At 43.0% G+C, this 19066-nt stretch overlaps 1 protein-coding gene across 1 annotated transcript in view; it reads left to right on the forward strand.

Moving 5' to 3' along the window:
- The window catches only part of TJP2 (tight junction protein 2), an 84017-nt gene that overhangs the window by 26038 nt on the left and 38913 nt on the right, over positions 1-19066 (forward strand). Inside the window, exons 2-4 of the mRNA XM_011948909.1 lie at positions 12669-12722; positions 16470-16594; positions 18384-18486. Of these exons, the coding sequence (XP_011804299.1) occupies positions 12669-12722; positions 16470-16594; positions 18384-18486 (282 nt within the window). The remainder of the gene's footprint in view (positions 1-12668; positions 12723-16469; positions 16595-18383; positions 18487-19066) is intronic.

The raw sequence follows: 19066 nt of genomic DNA on the forward strand, positions 1-19066 counted from the left end.
CCATCTCTGACAGTGCTGGGCTGTGTACACTCTCTGGCCTCAGCTTCCCTGTTTGTAAAATGGGGATGGTGGTGCTAACTCACAGGGTTGTGGGCGTTCAGGGAAGTATTGTATATTTAGTACTTGGTGTGGTGCCCTGCCAAATGTTAATGACTTCCTTCCTCTCCAGTTTTCACACTCAACTTGTCTCCCATTTCTGGGGTGAATATGCATTTTAAGGCTCCCAAGCCATAGATTAAGCTGTTTTGACATGTCTGTCCCTGCTGAGAACATGAAATTCTGTGTGTGTTATTAAACAAACAGTTTGCTGCCCAACTGCACTGAGTACTTGCAATGTCTTGAACACACCTTGCAGGTCACCCCTCCTGACTCTGAACGTGCTGTTCCCTCTATGCAGAACGCCCACCCACCTGGCCAGTAAGTCATCCTTCAGCGTGGAGCTGTGGGAAAGGGAGCCTCCCTGTGCTTGGGACATACCTCCATCCACCCTAGGCCTTTCATCTCCAGTTGACAACCTGCCTGTGCCATCGATTTCACTGTTTTGTGGTTTTCCACACTTTTTTTCTAGAGACAGGATCTCACTGTATTGCCAAGGCTGGAGTGCAGTGGCATGATCATAGCTCACTGTAGCCTCCAACTCCCGGGCTCAAGTGATCTTCCTGCCTCAATCTCCTAAGCAGCTGGGACTATAGGCACATGCTACGGCACCTGGCTAGATTTTAACATTTCTCTTTTTGTAGAGATAGGATCTTGCTTTGTTGCCCAGCCCAGTCTTGAACTCCTGAGCTCAACTGATGCTCCCACTTCAGCCTCTTAAAGTGCCGGGATTACAGGCTTAAGCCACTATGGGGGCTGGCCTCGCTTCACATTTTATGTAGTTGCTATAACCGCATCACTCACCCTGCTCCAGCCCTCGTGGCCTTTTCTCTTTCCTAAATGTACTAAGCTTGTTTCCCACCCCAGGGCCTTTGCATTTGCTGTTCCCACAGCAATCTGGAGAGCTGTTCAGATTTTCCTAGGATTAGTTCTTCCCAGTCTCCCATCCCATGGCACTTATTAAACTGTTTTGACGTGTCTGTCCTGAGATGATGATATATATTGACTCTTGTCTGCTTCCTCTGTTAAAATCCTCCCTGTGAGGAAAGGACTTTGGCACATATCCCCTGGCAGCATCTGACATGGCGTAAGTACTCAGATGAATGAATGAGCCTCTTGGTCCGCTCTTGTACTTGCACTGAGTTGTAATTGCTTGTTTACACACCCCACCTTCCCACTGGGCTGTGTGACTTCCTTAGTGTCAGGACTTGGGGTGATTTGTCTTTCCGTCCACAGGGCCAGGTGCATGGTTGCTCTTGGATCTATGAGTATGGAAGCTGGGAATCTTTGAGAAGGCACATCCTTAAACCCATAGGCTCTGCTCATGGAGGCAGCTGTCCACCACAAAATGTCCTTCTGATGCCAGTGGTAGAACAAGTGCTGGTTGGAGCAGGCTGCAATTGTTCTTATGTTCTGATGGCCATCCTCTACTGTCCCCTCCCCCTTTTCTTTGTCAGGTCTTTGTCCTGTGCTGTTCTTTGGACCCTGAACAAACCCTTCTCCCCACCCCTCCAATCCTGTCCTTTCCTTCAGACCTCATGTCGGTGTCCCTGGCTCATGGAAACCCTCCCTGGCCAACCTGTTTTGATCAGATGCTGGCTCCTGCAAAGCTTCCTGAGGGCAGTGCTTTGTTTTGCTCTTCATTTGTCCCTCAGAGCACATTGCACTTGGTCGGCATTTGTTGAATGAATAAGTAAAGGATTAGTGATGGCATATTTGCATACCCATATTCATGGTAGCATTTTTCACTATAGCCAAGAGGTGAAAGTAACCGAAGTGTCTGTTGACAGATGAATGGATAAACAAAATAAGTCATATACATACAATGGAATATTATTCAGCCTTAAAAAGGGAGGAACTTCTGACATACACCAGCACGTAGACGAACCTTGAGGACATTATGCCATGTGAAGTAAGCCAGTCACAGGAAGACAAATCCTGTGTGAGTCAAATTTGTAGAATCACAAAACAGAATGATGGTTGTCAGGAGCTGTGGGGAGAGGGAAATGGGGAGTTGTTTGATAGGCAAGAGTTTTGGTTTTGCAATGAAGAGTTCTTAAGTTCAGTATATTCTGAAGTGTGAATATACTACTGTCTTAGTCAATTCCTACTCCTGTAACTGGGAAATTTAAAAAAACCCAGAAATTTATTTGCCCACAGTTTTGGCTGGGAAGTTTAAGATCAAGGCAACAGCAGATCTGGCATCTGGTGAGGGCAGCTCTCTGCTTCCAAGATGGCGTCTTGTTGCTGTATCCTCACATGGCAGAAGAGGTGGAAGAGCAAGGGGGTTTAGCTAGGTCCCTCTAGCCCTTTTGTAAGAGCACGAATCCCATTCATGAGGTTGGAGCCCTCTTAATCACCTCCTAAAAGCCCCATCCCTTAACACTATCGCACTGGGTCTTAGGTTCCAGCATGTGAGTTTTGGTGAGACACATACATTGAAACCTTAGCAACTGCTACACTGTATACCCTTGAAAAATGAGAGGTTCGGAGTGCCGACCCTCACACAGTCAAAAATCCATGTATAACTTTTGACTCCCCAAAAACTAAACCAATAGCCTGCTGTTTACCAGAAACCTTACCATAACATAAACAATTAACACATTTTATATGCTATATGTACTATATACTGTTTTCTCACAATAAAGTAAGCTAGGGAAGGAAAATACATTTATTACACTAAGTGGAAGTGGATCATCCTAAAGGACTTCATCCTGATTGTCTTCATGTTGAGTAGGCTGAGGAAGAGGAGGGTTTGGTCCTGCTGTGCCCTGGCGGCAGAGGTGGAAGAGGTGGAGGAGGTGAAGGGGAGGCAGGGGAGGCAGGCACACTCTATAACTTTTACTGAAAAAGCCCATGGATAAGTGAACCAGGGCAGTTCAAACCTTGCTGTTCAAGAGGTTTGCTGTTCAACAACCTTGCTGTTCAAACCTAACTGTACTTAGAAATGGTTAAGATAATAAATTTTAGGTTATATATTTTTCAGCACAATTAAAAATAAAAAAGAATTAGTGTTGCTAGAAACTATGACCTCTGGAGATCACTGTAGAAGAATCTGGAATTCTTAAATTCTAGGACACCTCTGACTTCTGGGTAGTACGCGTGAACTTAAGGGAAAGAAGTGTTTATTTCTGTGTCAGGGTAAGCTCAGGTGTTTTCCTTAGGACTGTCAAGAGTGAAGGAGTGAGCTGGCCTGAACCCTCCCCGAATTGCCTGGGTTCTCAGGCTCCTCTGCACCTGGGGCCTAGTGAGCCAGTCCATGGGCTGAACCTGGCTGGTATGTACAGAGCCTGCACATGTCTGCACAGCCTAGGTTAAGGTTTGGACACGTGCTTAGATTCCAAGGTCCTCCTTTGTACCCACTGCCTTCTTCACTTGTAGGATTTATTATTATTATTATTATTATTATTTTTGAGGCAGAGTTTTACTCTTGTCACCTAGGCTGGAGTGCAGTGGTGGGATCTTGGCTCACTGCAGGGTTCAAGCGATTCTTTTGCCTCAGTCTCCAGAGTAGCTGGGATTACAGGCACCTGCCAATATGCCCGGATTTTGTTTTTGTATTTTTAGTAGAGACGAGGTTTCAACATGTTGGCCACGCTGGTCTTGAACTCCTGACCTCAGGTGATCCTCCCACCTCAGCCTCCCAGAGTGCTGGGATTATAGGCATGAGCCACTGTACCAGCTTGGATATATATATATTTTTGAGACAGGGTCTCGTTCTGTGGCCCAGGCTGGAATGCAGTGGCCCGATCTCAGGTCACTGCAACCTCCGCCTCTTGGGCTCAGGTGATCCTCCTACCTCAGCCTCCCAAGTAGCTGGGACTGCAAGTGTGCACCACCATGCCCAGCTAATTTTTCTGTTTTTAGTAGAGATGGGGTTTCACCATGTTGGCCAGGCTGCTCTCGAACTTCTGGGCTCAGGCGATCTGTGCATCTTGGCCTCCCAGTGTGCTAGGATTACAGGCATGAGCGACTGCACCTGGCAAAGTGTAGGATTTGAAACAAACTTTTATTCACTTTTGATCTCATTTAACTGTCGTAACACTTACTAAGAACTCAACTGAGAACGTATTCTCATAGACGCTTAGGAAAGGACACACACATTTCCCAGTGCCTGTCCAGCACCAGCACGAGTGCTTTGTGGAGATTGCCCATTTCTTGCTGACATTGCCCTTCTGAGGTATAGATGGTTTTATCGCCGCTGTATAAAGAAGGGTATAGTATATCCAGTGCCCCATAGCTAAGTGACAGGACAAGGATCTCACTCTAGATCTTGTGCTTTAAAAATCACTTTCTTGGCTCTGCTTCGCCTTGTTTCCTAGATGGTGGCCATCTCATGGTCCAGATTTATATACATCTCAGCCTCAAATCAAATGGCACATTTTCCATTTGCAAGCTGTTTGGCCCAGCCCATTGGCATATAACATACACTGTGGTAGCAAGAATTGGCCAGAGGCTCCCCAAGACCAGGCTTCTGAAATCCCAACCCCAGCTCCCAAGCATCCCATAAAATCTTTGCTAGATGTTCAGAAACCTAAAATTTGCTTCTTCACCCCTCCCTTCTCCCCAAGTGGTAAAGACAAAGAAACAGACGGCAGGGCTCTTTGTTATTCTTTTATCTGCTAAGTTTACAGAAAGGTTGATAGTGGAACTTTGCTGAGCAAGCCTTCTGTCCCTGAGTTGTCTCTGAGCAGCACCAAATGACCGAGTCTTATCTTCCCCTTGTTATCTCCAAGGATATAAAACGTTTTCTTTTCATGCCTTTTAATTTCTATGTAACATTAGCCATTCAGTTGACCTGAAACATTGCTAGTTTATTTCTGGCTGGCGTGTGTGTGTGTGTGTGTGTGTGTGTGTGTATCAGAGGGTCTATACTGTATACATAAATACTTCTCTAAATATTCTTTTCCATAGTGTTGCTCTAAAATGTCTCATTTGCTTAATACTGTCACCTTAGATGGTGAATCATTTTATGTGCCTAAAAGAAATATCTACTCGGATGCTCTAGTTCCCTGGCAAGGGAGAGAGAGGGAGAAGAAAGCTGTGAAAGTGGTGCAAATCCGAACTGCTTTCTTTTTTGCTCATAAGTAGTGCTTTTCAAAGCGTTTGGCATCCCTGCCGTATGGATGTGTCACTGTGTGAGATGACAACAGGATTTGCTGGAAATGTGGGCCACTATTGTATCCGCCTTACGTAACCACGTGGAGTGATGGAAATGGGTGAGCAGCCCGGGATGTAGGCGGTGGCCTGGCCCATGCATCTCCAGAGACCATGAAGACTGCTCAAGCGCTGCGTAGGATGTGGATCCAGGCTGTTAAAAAGTTGGGGAGATGGAAAGGCCGTGTGAGTCCCTCTGCAAACTCTCCCCTTGTTTTCCCCAACCTTTCTTCATGGGAAGGGGAGGGAAGCAAAACCATTCTCTCAGTAACTCCTTTATCCTCAGATGTGTTTGTGCTTCTGGCATCTTTCAGCAACAAATTGTGAGATTGTAGGTTGTAGTTAGTCACTGGTGGTTTTTTTAAAAAATACTTGTATTGATTTTAGCACATCTGTGTGCAACTTATAGCCTCTTACTGGATCTGTAGATCAAAGGCTGCTGTTGTCCATGTGCTCGGAATCTGTAATGGTTTTGCTTCCTGGGTAGAGCTTAACATACTGGCTTTTGTGTTTGTTCATGTATGAGAATTTCTTGTTTTGGCATAAAACTTTTTGCTTTCTTATGTTGCAGAAATCTATATTCTTATTATGTCTAGGCTTCTAACTTAGAAGAAAAAGTGTTTTTCACATATTCTTTTTTTCCTTGTGGTTTGAACATGTGTGAGTGTTTACTTTTATGACTTGAGACTTACGAAGCTTGTCCCTTATGTGGACAGCTTTCAATTAATCTTTGGTTTTAGCTTTGACCTCCATCACTGGGCAGCAGCAGTCCGTGGATATAGAATCTAAAAGCCGCCTGCTGAGGGGGACTTTGGGCAGTGAACACTTCGGTATCTGTTTTGGGGTTGGCTTTTAACACGTTTCTACATTTTTTTATGTAAAATATAGGATTTTAATATATCTGGCCAAGATTTTTCAAAGGAAAAAAGCTTTATAAAAAGTGGATTAAAAAAAGCACAACAAATAACTATTTGCCTTAGTTCCTTTCTCTTGTTTTATCACACAAAAACCTTACTGTTAATGCGTTAAGTTTTTTGTTTATGGTAGAAGAGTTAGCTTACTTTTAACTTTCCATGAGGTCTAAGAATGACCTGTTATGATATAAAGGGGGTTGTCATGAACACTACTTACATGAAAAGTAAAAGTGATAAGGAAAGATGATGAAAGCACATTGAAGATCCTCCTGATGGATAGAATGTTGACACTTGGATTAAGAAGGCGACTTAGCGTTTTCTGCGTGCACCTCCCCCCACAGCTCCCCAGACCTAACACCTGTGTCCCCACCCTGCCCACCACACCTGCCTTGCTTCACCCCCCTTGCCCCTTTCAAATTACTGGTACCATCCCTCAACTCGCTCTCCTTCGAGTTGAAATTATTATACCCTCTCCACTTTGCAAAATTCTAACTGCTTTGAAAAATTTGCTGTTAAGTATACCTGTACCTCTTGGTATTAGATCCTTCACCAGGAGTGAGTATTCACTTTGATGTTCACCCACTCATCTCCCTATTTTTTATTTATTTATTTTTTTTTTGAGACAGAGTCTTGCTCTGTCGCCCAGTCTGGAGTGCAGTGGTGCGATCCCGGCTCACTGCAAGCTCTGCCTCCCGGGTTCACGCCATTCTCCTGCCTCAGCCTCCTGAGTAGCTGGGACTACAGGTACCCACCACCACGCCTGGCTAATTTTTTGTATTTTTAGTAGAGATGGGGTTTCACTGTGTTAGCCAGGATGGTCCTAGTCTTCTGACCTCGTGATCCGCCCGTCTTGGCCTCCCAAAGTGCTGGGATTACAGGCATGAGCCACCGTGCCTGGCCCGGCCTCATCTCCCTATTTTTTAAACTTATGAAATGTTTGGTACTGTAAAAGAATTAAATATCTAAATCATGAAGCATAATAATTAAACAAATGCCATGAGCCCATTACACATATCTACAGACCGTTACCAAAACAAAACATGAGGGAAATTTGTGTACCTCCCATCACACTCTGCCTCCTGCCCAGGTCACCTCATCCTGAATGTTACATTTTTCATTTCCTTGCTTTTTCTTTATATTTTCACTGCATGCATGCGTACACGCGCGCACACACACACACATACACACGGACACATGCCCCTGAATAATAGATTAATTTTGTTGGCAATTTTTTACTGTAGTGAAAAACGCATAACAAAATTTACTGTCTTTACCATTTGTAAATGTACAGTTCAGTAGTGTTAAGTTATTCAAGTTGTTGTAAAACATTGTTTTTTGAGCTATATAAAAATGGTATCACACTCTACAAATCCTTCTGGGGTGTTTTTCACTCAACTTTATGTTTGAGATGCATCCCTTTTGTGGTGGTCTGTGTGACTGGTTTATTTGTCTTCATTGCAGCATAACATTGTATTTTAATAATGTATCAATTTGTCCATCCTGCCCTTGAGAGATACTGGGATATTTTCCAGGTTTGGGCCGTTGGAAACATCGCTGCTGTGAATACTCTATACATGTATCTTTGTGCATATAGTCACACAGTTTTCTGGGGGCCTCTGCCTGGGTAGAGGAATCACTGGGTCGTGGAATGTGCATACCTTTAATTCTGATGTATGTGTGCTCTCTCTGTGGGCCTGCCTGTAAAGCTCCCTCTTGTGCTAAGCAGCTACCTGCTGTCTTTCAGAGAAATGTCAGTTATTGCTAGCAAGTCTGATCTGCGCATAGCCAAGCACAGGTTGGGTAGGACCAGAGCCCGGTGGCCTAGTTTGAATGTCATGACCACAGCTCTCAGCTAAGCTGCTGCACCCTGGCAGCCTGTGCCCAGGGATGTTCCCAGAGCTGATGTTCTGAGGAATAAGGATGATTATGTGGGGTGCTCTGTGTTTCTGAAAAATTATATAAATGAGGCAGGAAAGAGTCTCAGTAGTTTGCTCTTTGGTAAGCTGCCCAAGGGCTTTCGCGGTTTTATTCGCTGATATGTCTGAAGTGCCACAAACTATGTGCTTGGCAGAAAGTGGATGCTTAATCAATGTTTTTGCATAAATGAACAAATGAATGAATAATGAAGAGTTTTCTGTGAGACTCCCAAAAAGTCACAGTTCTGTAGGCTAAATATACGTAGTTATGGTGTATTTTTAATGCTCAACAGAGCTACTAAAATTTATTTTTACTTTAGTTCCCTACCTTTACAATTAAGATTTTCTGTTTATCACTTGGCTTAGCAGAGCATATATTCTTTGAATATTATGTTAAGTTGCTAATGGTTAATTTTACTACCTGTTAACCATAGATAAGAAGAAGCCTCGCGATCTGATTGGTTTCAGGCACCGGGCAAGTTAATAGCGAGGTCTGATTGGTGGTGGTGGTGGTAGGAGATTAATCCTCTCTGACAAATTTAATTTAAATTACCCTTGCAGGCAGTGCAGGAACACTTAAAGATAGTGTCATCCTGTTGTTGAAAGACTGTGAATTTCAAAAGCCAGATTCATTCTACTTGAGCCACATTTAAAAAATAAAATTTTGCAAGAACTCATTTATTTGGCTAAATGATAAATTTAAATCCAAAACTTTGAAGAGTTTGTAGTTTTAAATTCTAAAATAGAAGTGTATTTTTAAAAGTAATGTACTCATAAAAATATTCTCTATAATAGCACAGCTCCTTGGGATATTGAGCTTTTTTTTTGGTATGTAGCATTGCCCAATCCTGGGGATGATTGTCATAGTCCCAGTTAGTTTTTTTCCCGATAATTTTAAAGTAAGTTTTGTGGGGAAGGTGCCATGTGTTTTTTTTTTTCCCCTTTAATTCATGTGGCTATGACTATATCCAAAGAAGAGTTGGCAAATATATTTATTTTACCACAACTTCTAGATTAGTTCACTTTGTTGAAAGTTGACAGCTTTAAGGTATAAGGAGGCATTGAGAAGATGAGCTTGGAGAAGTGGGCATGCTCATAAGGTCATTTCTGGGTGGTAGTGGCTTGGTTTTACTAAGGCCACATCTAAAACTGAAGTTGGTGAGGAGTTAGTAAGGTGTTCTATGGAAATGGAAAAGGGCAACCAATTCCGATTTACTGCAGGAGTTCAATTGAGTGTCTGCTTTCTTTTTCATTTATTTATTTATTTGTTTGTTTGTTTGTTTGTTTTTTGAGACAGAGTCTCACTCTGGAGTGCAGTGGTGCAATCTCAGCTCATTGCAACCTCCGCCTCCCAGGTTCAAGTGATTTTCTTGCTTCAGCCTCCCACGTAGCTGGGACTACAGATGTGCACCACCACACCCAGCTAATTTTTTGTGTCTTTAGTAGGGAGGTTTTCACTATGTTGGCCAGGCTGGTCTTGAACTCCTGGCCCCAAGTGATCCACCTGCCTTGGCCTCCCAAAGTGTTGGGATTACAGGCGTGAACCACCACGCCCGACTGGGTTTCTGCTCTCTGTTTCCGTTTAAGAAAACTTTTTGGCCGGGTGTGGTGGCTAACACCTATAATCCCAGCACTTTGGGAGGCCGAGGCAGCCAGATCATCTAAGGTTGGGACTTCGAGACCAGCCTGACCAACATGGTGAAACCCTGTCTCTACTAAAAATGCAAAAATTAGCTGGGCGTGGTGGTGCATGCCTGTAATCCCAGCTACTCGGGAGACTGAGGCAGGAGAATTGCTAGAACCCGGGAGGTGGAGGTTGGGGTGAGCCCAGATCATGCCATTGCACTCTAGCCTGGGCAACAAGAGCGAAATGCCATCTCAAACAAAACAAAACAAAACTTTTTAACAAATATGTACAACTTCATTAAAATCTTGGAAAATTTGTTACACTGCCACATATTGGAAAATGCTGTTTTAGACACAGGCAAAATTCCAGAGAGGAATGGCTATAGAGCACGTCTAGAAAGTCAGACCATGGGCACCTGAGTTTTTAGTCCACCCACCTCACGTATGCTATCAAAGAAGCAGAGAGCCACGAATTCGATAGAAACTTTAAGAAGATTTATAGGCTGAGCACGGTGTCTCACACCTGTAATCCCGGCACTTTGGGAGGCTAAGGCGGGCAGATCATTTGAGGTCAGGAGTTCGAGATGAGCCTGGCCAACATGGTGAAACCATGTCTCTACCAAAAATGCAAAAAATGAGCTGGATGTGGTGGCGCACAACTGTAATCCCAGCTACTTGGGAGGCTGAGGTATGCGAATCACTTGAACCCAGGAGGCAGAGGTTGCAGTGAACCTAGATCACACCCCTGCATTCTAGCCTGGGTGACGGAGTGAGACCCTGTCTCAAAAAAAAAAAAAAAAAATTGTAAGTAGCAATGAGTGCTTCAATCATATTAATTGAATGATGTATGAATAGTGTATCCATCTCTTGATGTATTAAAAAGAAAAAAACTTCTTTGAGTGCCTACTCTGTGTGCCAGACACTGTTGTAGCAGATAATGGGACAAAGATGAGTAGGATATAAAAATTTCACCTGAAAATTCCCTTTTATTTTTTTAAATTGAAGAACAGTCGTCACAGTGAACAGACATTAAGTAATTGCTGAGTTTTACATATTTTAGATAATCTTTTGGAATGTTTACGTATTTCCTTGTGTTGATGGGCCTTCATTTAACCTAAATCTTGCACTTTTGGGCTGCTTGTGTCCCTGGCACACCAGGCCCCATTCACCATCCAGACCCAGGATTGCTGGTAGCATAGATCTCTCGTTCTGGCCTTTTTCAGGTATTTTGAGGTTTTTTTTTTTTTTTTAAATATATGTGAGATCTCACTATGTTGTTCTGGTTGGACTACGACATGTGCCACCATGCCTGGCTAACTTTAAAAATTTTTTGTAGAGATGGGAGTCTCACTATGTTGCACAGGCTGGTCTTGAACTCCTAGGCTCAAGCGATCTCTCGCTTCAGCCTGAGTGCTGGGAATACAGACATGAGCCACTGCACCCAGCCCTCCTCTAATTTCTTAAAACATATACACATAGTCCAGGCTTGGTGACTCATGCCTGTAATCCCAGCACTTTGGGAGGCCGAGGCAGGTGGATCATGAGGTCAGGAGTTTGAGACCAGCCTGATCAACATGGTGAAACCCCATCTCTACTAAAATACAAAAATCAGCCGGCAGTGGTGGTGTGCGCCTGTAATCCTAGCTACCCCAGGAGACCAAGTCAGGAGAATCGCTTGAACCTGGGAGGTGGAGGTTGCAGTGAGTCAAGATCACGCAACCGCACTCCAGCCTAGGTGACAGAGCGAGACTCCGTCTCAAGCAAAACAAAACAAAACAAAAAACCAATGTATACACATACTACAGATACTCCGTTTTTGTCTGTGGCTGCTGTTTCAAATATTTAAAGTCTTTGATTCTTCAGTTTATGTTTCTTTTACCTCTCACTCATGGTGATGTGGATGTTTAAATTGTGGGCTCATTTCTTTGGATACATACTATCTGGGGAGTCCTTGAAGGCTGTGTCTGAGTGTGATCTCTGGAGAGGATTCGCATCTGCCTCTGTGTACCTGGTGGTATGGCCAGTGCAGAACCACAGTAGGCATGAGTGTTTGGCAGGGTGTGGTGACATCTGTAATATGAATGCCCAAACCTGTGTGAATACAGGTCTGTTGATAGAAATTCTCCAGGGTTTTATTTTTAGTTATTTCCACTCTACCCATAGCCAAGGATGAGACAGTCCCTGCATCTCCATCTGTGTGCTGGTATTTTTTTCCCCTAATAGATCCACCCAGACCTGATTTCCCACCCTGTTTGGATCCCCAGCCTCCTCTAAATGCCTGCCTCAGTGCTGGCTTGTCTCTGTGGTTCTGAGTGTTCTTGGCGTTTCTAGCTTTCTCAAGGCAGCCTGCATTTAATAGATTATTATTTGTAAAATGACACCACCAGTTTTAGTTTTTTCTGGATACCTACTTTGGAATATTGTCAGAGATGGAAGTCCCAGTGGTCCATTTATGAAGACATTCATCTTTCATACCCAGTGATACAGATGGAGAAAAAGCCAAAAGATCCCGCAGGTCGCCCAATTGGGCGTACCCTATGATAAGGCTAAGGCTATTTTTAGACATAAACATGCAGAAAACTTGCCTACGAGGTCACCTTTGACAGGAAGAGGGGGAGAACGATTAGAAAAAAATCTGTTTGAAACTAGATATTTTTAAAGGGTTTTATGATGACGGTGTTTTGGAATAGTGATAATAAAAGGACTCAGCACTTAACATTCCATTCTTTTTAGGGTCTATCTCTCACTGTGTATTTCACTTCCCTTTCAAGTATTGTTTCCAGTTTCATTTCACTGAAGGAGTGTGTTTGAAAATAGGTAGCATAATGAACAAATATTAACTCTTTTTGGTATAGAGTGTGAGCTGGATTTGATGTCGAGGCATTTTGAATGATAATTTTATTTCTAGTATTGAAAAGGTTGTGGTTTTCATCAGACTGGTTTTGTTCTGTTAAAACAGGCCCCAGGCATGGAAGAGCTGATATGGGAACAGTACACTGTGACCCTACAAAAGGTGAGTTCTGCACATTTCATATATTCTACAGTCATGTTCTTGATTTTACGGATCATGGATCTTATTTATTTTTGCCTACACACAGTTTTGACTTTTTTTTTCCCTTGAGGTGCATAATGCATTATAGATACTAACTGTTAATACTTGCTATGTTAAGAAAGATTTGCATGCTATTGTATTTTTTGATTAAGGACTGTTTAATATAGAACATTTTAGAGGTTATTTAGTGTATACACTTAACTCCAGATAGAACAGGTTATGAAAGAGAGAAAAGAAAGGGAAGAATGAAAATGACCTGTAATGTTTAAGGATGTTGAGGGAGCTATTTACAACTTCTGTAATTTTAATTATAACATATACATACCTTATAACTCTTAAGAAGTGTAGGATCCAAGAGACTGTAAATCATTTGGGTGAGGCTGAGCTGGAGAACTGCCCTCATGGTTCCGCATTTTTTTTTTTTTTTTTTTTTTTTGAGACGGAATTGCACTCTTGTCGCCCAGGCTGGAGTGCAATGGTGCCATCTAGTCTCACTGCAACCTCCGCCTCCTGGGTTCAAGCAATTCTCTTGCCTCAGCCTCCCAAGTAGCTGGAATTACAAGTGCCCATCACCATGCCTGGCTAATTTTGTATTTTTAATAGAGACGAGGTTTCTTCATGTTGGTCAGGCTGGTCTCAAACTCCCAACCTCAGGTGATCCACCTGCCTCGGCCTCCCAAAGTGCTGGGGTTACAGGCGTGAGGCACCACGCCCAGCCAGTTCCGCATTTTTATGCTATCAAGCTGCCTTCCAGTCTTCATGACTGTGATTTTCCTGGGTTCTGCAGGGTTTCTTCTGGCTCTGAATTCCTCCAGGATCTGTCATCTCCTAGAGGGACCGTAAGTTCCTCATAGGGAGAGTTTTCCTTTGACCCTCAGAACTGTGAGCTTTAAGCTTTGTCTTCTATGAAAATTAAAGACATTCCTGAATTTAATGTTTATTGAATGAATCCAGGTAGAAAAAAATGTCTCTGGGCCAGTGCCCAGGTGCCCAGACTTCCAGATCAGTAATCACAGTTTCTACAGCTGAGGGGTTTTGTCTGCTTAGGTCTTATTTTTCAACTCTCCTCATCTTTCTGACTCTCCTCTGCCCTTTCCCTGAGCATTTCATGCATTCCTTGAGTTGTGGACCCAAAATTGGCAGAGGTCAGAGATTGTTTTAGGCTTGGCATAGAGGATGGAGCTGCCTCTGTCTAAAAGCAGGTGCCAGCTGGTGGAAGCTGCCCAATTCAAAGCCATGTGATTAATAGACAACACCCCCAGCCTGTTTTGAGTTTGTAATTGTTTATAATCAGTCAGCATAGTGGGCCCTACACGGGAAACTTTCCCTGGGAGGAAAGATTTTCTTTTAGTCTCAGAGTAAATTTTTGTATAGTCTAACCCAGATTTAAGAATATGCAGTCACATATACTCATTATCTGGATGAAACTGGGCTTAAGTTTTTTTTTTTTTTTTTAAATGGAGTATCATTCCATTGCCCAGGCTGGAGTGTAGTGGCATGATCTGAGCTCACTGCAACCTTCACTTCCTAGGTTCAAGTGATTTTCCTGCCCCAGCCTCCTGAGTAGTTGGGATTATAGGCATGTGCCACCATGCCTGGCTAATTTTTATATTTTTAGTAGAGATGGAGTTTTGCCATGTTGGCCAAGCTGGTGTCGAACTCCTGGACTCAAGCAATTCTGCCTTGGCCTCCGAAAGTGCTGGGATTACAGGCACGAGCCACCGCACCTGGCCCAGACTTAGTTTTTTAAAACACAAATGAATTAGGATTATGTGTCATCTGTGCTCACCATTGTGCATTGCTAGACCGATCATGGATGTAATAAATCTTATTTCCTATCTTCCATGCATGTAGAAAAGGGTTTAATGCTTTGCTTTCTCGTGAGATCTCAACACACATTTTATGTTCAAATTTTATCTTTAAAATCCATTTATGGGCTGGGCACGGTAGCTCATATCTGTGTGAGGCTCATGCCTCCACACTTTGGGAGGTGGAGGCAGGCAGATCATGAGGTCAAGAGATCGAGACCATCCTGGCCAACATGGTGAAACCCTATCTCTACTAAAAATACAAAAATTAGCTGGGTGTGGTGGCTTACGCCTGTAGTCCCAGCTACTCGGGAGGCTGAGGCAGGAGAATTGCTTGAACCTGGGAGGTGGAGGTTGCAGTGAGCTGAGCACCACTGCACTCCAGCCTGGCAACAGAGCGAGACTCTGTCTCAAAAAAAAAAAAACCATCTACGTCTTTTTCACTGTATGTTGAAATGAAACTACCAGCTCATCTACTTTGAGGTTAAAGGTATACTTTAAAAATACAGTTTTAGGCAGCCATAAAAAAGAATGAAATCATGTCCTTTGCAGCAACACGAATGCACCTGGAGGCCATTATCCTAAGCAAATTAATGCAGAAACAGAAAACCAAATACTGCATGTTCTCACTTAGAAGTGGGAGCTAAACATTGGGTACATATGGACATAAAGATAGGAACAGTTAACACTGGGAATTCCAAACGTAGGGAGGGAAGGAGAGGAGCAAAGCTTGAAAAACTACTTCTTGGGTACTTTGTTCAGTACTTGGGTGACAGGATCATTAGAAGCCCAAACCTCAGCATCAGACAATACCCATATATAGCAAACCTGCACATGTACCCCTGAATCTAAAATAAAAATAAAGCAAAATAAAATTAAAAAGGATTGGCTAGCACAGGGAAGAGCAGTCTCTCTTCCCACGCAGCTAGAAAGTTGTAGGTTTTTTTGTTTTTTTGTTTTTTAGAGACATCGCCGGTTGCCCATTTAGAGTGCAGAAGCTGCCTTGGCTTGTTGCAGCCTTGACCTCACAGGCTCAGGTGATTCTCCCACCTCAGCCTCCCTAGTAGCTGGGACCATAGACGTACACCACCATGACCAGCTAATTTTTTGTATTTCTTGTAAAGACAGGGTTTTGCCATGTTGTCCAGGCTGGTCTCGAGCTCCTGGACTCAAGCAATTTGCCTGCCTTGGCATCCCAAAGTGCCAAAGTGCTGGGATTATAGACATGAGCCATGAGTCTAGGCAGAAGGTTTTTTTTTTTTTTTAAGATATCAAAACATCATAATATACAGAAAAATTAAAAATATTTACAGTATAGGTAAAATGGTGGCTCCCTGTTGTAATCCCAGTGCTTTAGGAGTTCGAGACAGGAGGCTCATTTAAGCCCAGAAATTTGAGGCTGCGGTGAGTAGTGATCACACCACTGCACTCTAGCCTAGCAACAGATCAAAACTCTGTCTCTTAAAAAAAAAAAAAACTAAGAAAATCTGAAAATGAAAAAAATACAGTTTTAGTACAGATTCAGTTTTTAGTGAAGTTTTTTCCAGCTCAGGCCAGCATGATGCAAAGAGGTACAATTGGTGCTTCAAACAGTACATTCCCATTTGGACTGAAGACATTGTTTCCTATTCCTGCCAGCTTCTAGTGATAACTCCAGTCTGCACTATCAATCTTTTCCAGCCTCCACAGGCTGTTTCTTTCAGATAAGGAATTTCCCTTTATAAACCTGTCAGCTGACTGTGACTATGCTTTATTTTGTTTCTCATTTGTTTCTGTAAGCCCATCTGTTCCTGAACAGTCTCTGGTTATTGATTTGACCTTTATTTTATTGAGTGCTTGTAATAAATCCTGAAAGCCACTTATTGAAGGATTTTTAATATTTCTCCTCTCTGATGTACAGGATTCCAAAAGAGGATTTGGAATTGCAGTGTCTGGAGGCAGAGACAACCCCCACTTCGAAAATGGAGAAACGTCGATTGTCATTTCTGATGTGCTCCCGGGTGGGCCTGCTGATGGGCTGCTCCAGTGAGTGTCTCCCTCACCCCGCAGCCCCTGCCAGCCCTACTGGTTGGCCCTAGACAGGGTATTTTGGTTGGTATCCACTTTATATTATAAAAAGAAAAAACAACAAACTTTTATATAATATTTGAAAAGTCTTCAAGCTGGAGCGGAAGCCGTAACACACCATGTTTGGACGATGCCCAAATCTTGGGAACACCCCAACTTTGAAGCGAGGAGGGCAGTTGTGTCTGTAAGAAGATAGTTCAAACATCCCTCCTAGGTTTAGGAATCATTTCTGAACATGCAGTTTTAAATTGGCATGCTTCTCAACCCCAATGCTTACCCAACACTGTTTGTATTTGTTTTAATTTATATTCTTTTAAGAATTTAATAAGGAGACTTTGGTTTATTGATTATCTTATTTGTAAGAGGGATGTGGAAGTTGGGAAAATTCACTATAGGAAAACCACAAGTTTTCCAACTGCCAGCTTTCTGGCCTGAAGAGGTAACACCATTTTATTTTACTTTTTAATTATTATTATTATTATTTTTTGAGACAGAATCTTGCTCTGTCACCCAGTCTGGATTGCAGGAGTGCGATCTTAGTTCACCACAACTGTCACCTTCCGAGTTCAAGCAATTCTCTCCTGCCTCAGCCACCTGAGTAGCTGGGATTACAGGTGCCTGCCACCACACCCAGCTAATTTTTGTATTTTTAGTAGAGACTGGGTTTTGCCATGTTGACCAGGCTGGTGTTGAACTCCTGACCTGAAGTGATCTGCCCACCTTGGTCCCCCAAAGTGCTGGGATTACAGGCATGAGCCACCATACCCAGCTGGTAACCCCATTTTAAATGATGCATGCCTGATTCCCACAGGATAACTTCTCAGGACGAAATCTAAAGTTAACTGTATGGCTGCATTGGCTAAATAGCTCAAAAGTTTAGGTTCTGTTGGTGTTTAAAGCCTCTGTGGTCTAAGCACAGTGGCTCATGCCTATAATCCTGTACTTTGGGAAGCTAAGGTGGCAGGAACACTTGAGGCCAGATATTCAAGATCAGCCTGGGCAACGTAGTGAGACCCTGTTGGGATGGCATGCACCTGCTCGGGTCCCAGCTACTTGGGAGGCTAAGGTGAGAATCCTTTGAGCTCGGGAAGTTGAGGTTGTAGTGAGCTATCATCAGTCACACTACTGCAGTCCATCCTGGGTGAGAGAGGGAAACCATGCCTCTTAAAAAATAAAATTATAGTTAAGAAAGCCTCTGTAGTTTTATCAAAGTTAGTAGTCTTTCATATGGAGAAATGCAAAATTTTAAAGTAATATTTGGGATGAACTGGAGCAATAGGATTCTGTGATTTCAAAATTTCTTTAAGAATCCAAGGCAAGCTTTTGGCCCTTTTCCTGCACAAATGGATGGATATACACCTACTTGGAGGGAGTGTTTTTAGACTTTTCTGAAGCCTCACCGTGCACCTCAGGCAATAGGGGATTGATAGAGAAGTTCCTTTTGGTGTCTAGACCTCACCGTCATCGTGTACCAGTGCCTCCTGGTGTGACCCTGTAGTTTGGGGAGATCAGGCCTCTCTCTTCCCAGATGATTTCCATTTAGACACTCAGAATTGAGCTGTATGGCCCCCAGTTCCTTTCTTTGGAAGATCTCATGCCAAGTTGACTGGGCCTTGGGCGCCACCAGATCCTGAGCCCTTTAGAAAGCCTTTCAGGTCGGTTTGCTGCTTCTATTTGTTCCTAAATAAATAATTTACAATGAATAGATGGGAGTTTTTCATGACCCATTTTTGTTTCTTGTTTACAGAGAAAATGACAGAGTGGTCATGGTCAATGGCACCCCCATGGAGGATGTGCTTCATTCGTTTGCAGTTCAGCAGCTCAGAAAAAGTGGGAAGATCGCTGCTATTGTAAGTACTGGATTTGCTTTCAACTCGCCTCAATAGCATTTTGTTTTTTTGCCCAGAAGAAAATTACCCCTTGCTTTTAAGCATTTGACAGAATTACATAACCTAGGGACTGCTGTTCTTGGATTCTCAGTACTTTTGGAGGGGTGTGAAGATGTGTGTAAGTTATCCTTCCTGCCTTTCCTTGTGTCTTCTCCTGAGGCCGGTGATTCTCTGATCTGAGTTAGTTTGCCTTAGGAACAAAGTTAGGCAATTATTCCCTAAGAGAATTAGCTAGATTCAGAAAAAATTTAGAAAAAAATTTTCAGCTCAAAAACTCATTATAAAGACCCAAGCAAGGTGTTTGTCTATAATCTTCATTCATCTATTCATTCATTCATTCATTGGCTGAGGATCAACTATGAGCTGGATGCCATTAGGCCCTGTAGCCAATCTGTGCTGCAAGGTGTGTTTACTCCAGTGGGGCAGGTAGACACACAAAGTGAGAATGCTAATAAAATAGGGATACACCCACATATATGGTATGTATACACACACACACATACACACACATAGAGAGAGAGAGATATATAGATATAGTTTT

This window comes from Colobus angolensis, unplaced genomic scaffold, assembly GCF_000951035.1.
Source record: "Colobus angolensis palliatus isolate OR3802 unplaced genomic scaffold, Cang.pa_1.0 Scaffold286, whole genome shotgun sequence".
Taxonomy (NCBI): Eukaryota; Metazoa; Chordata; class Mammalia; order Primates; family Cercopithecidae; genus Colobus; species Colobus angolensis.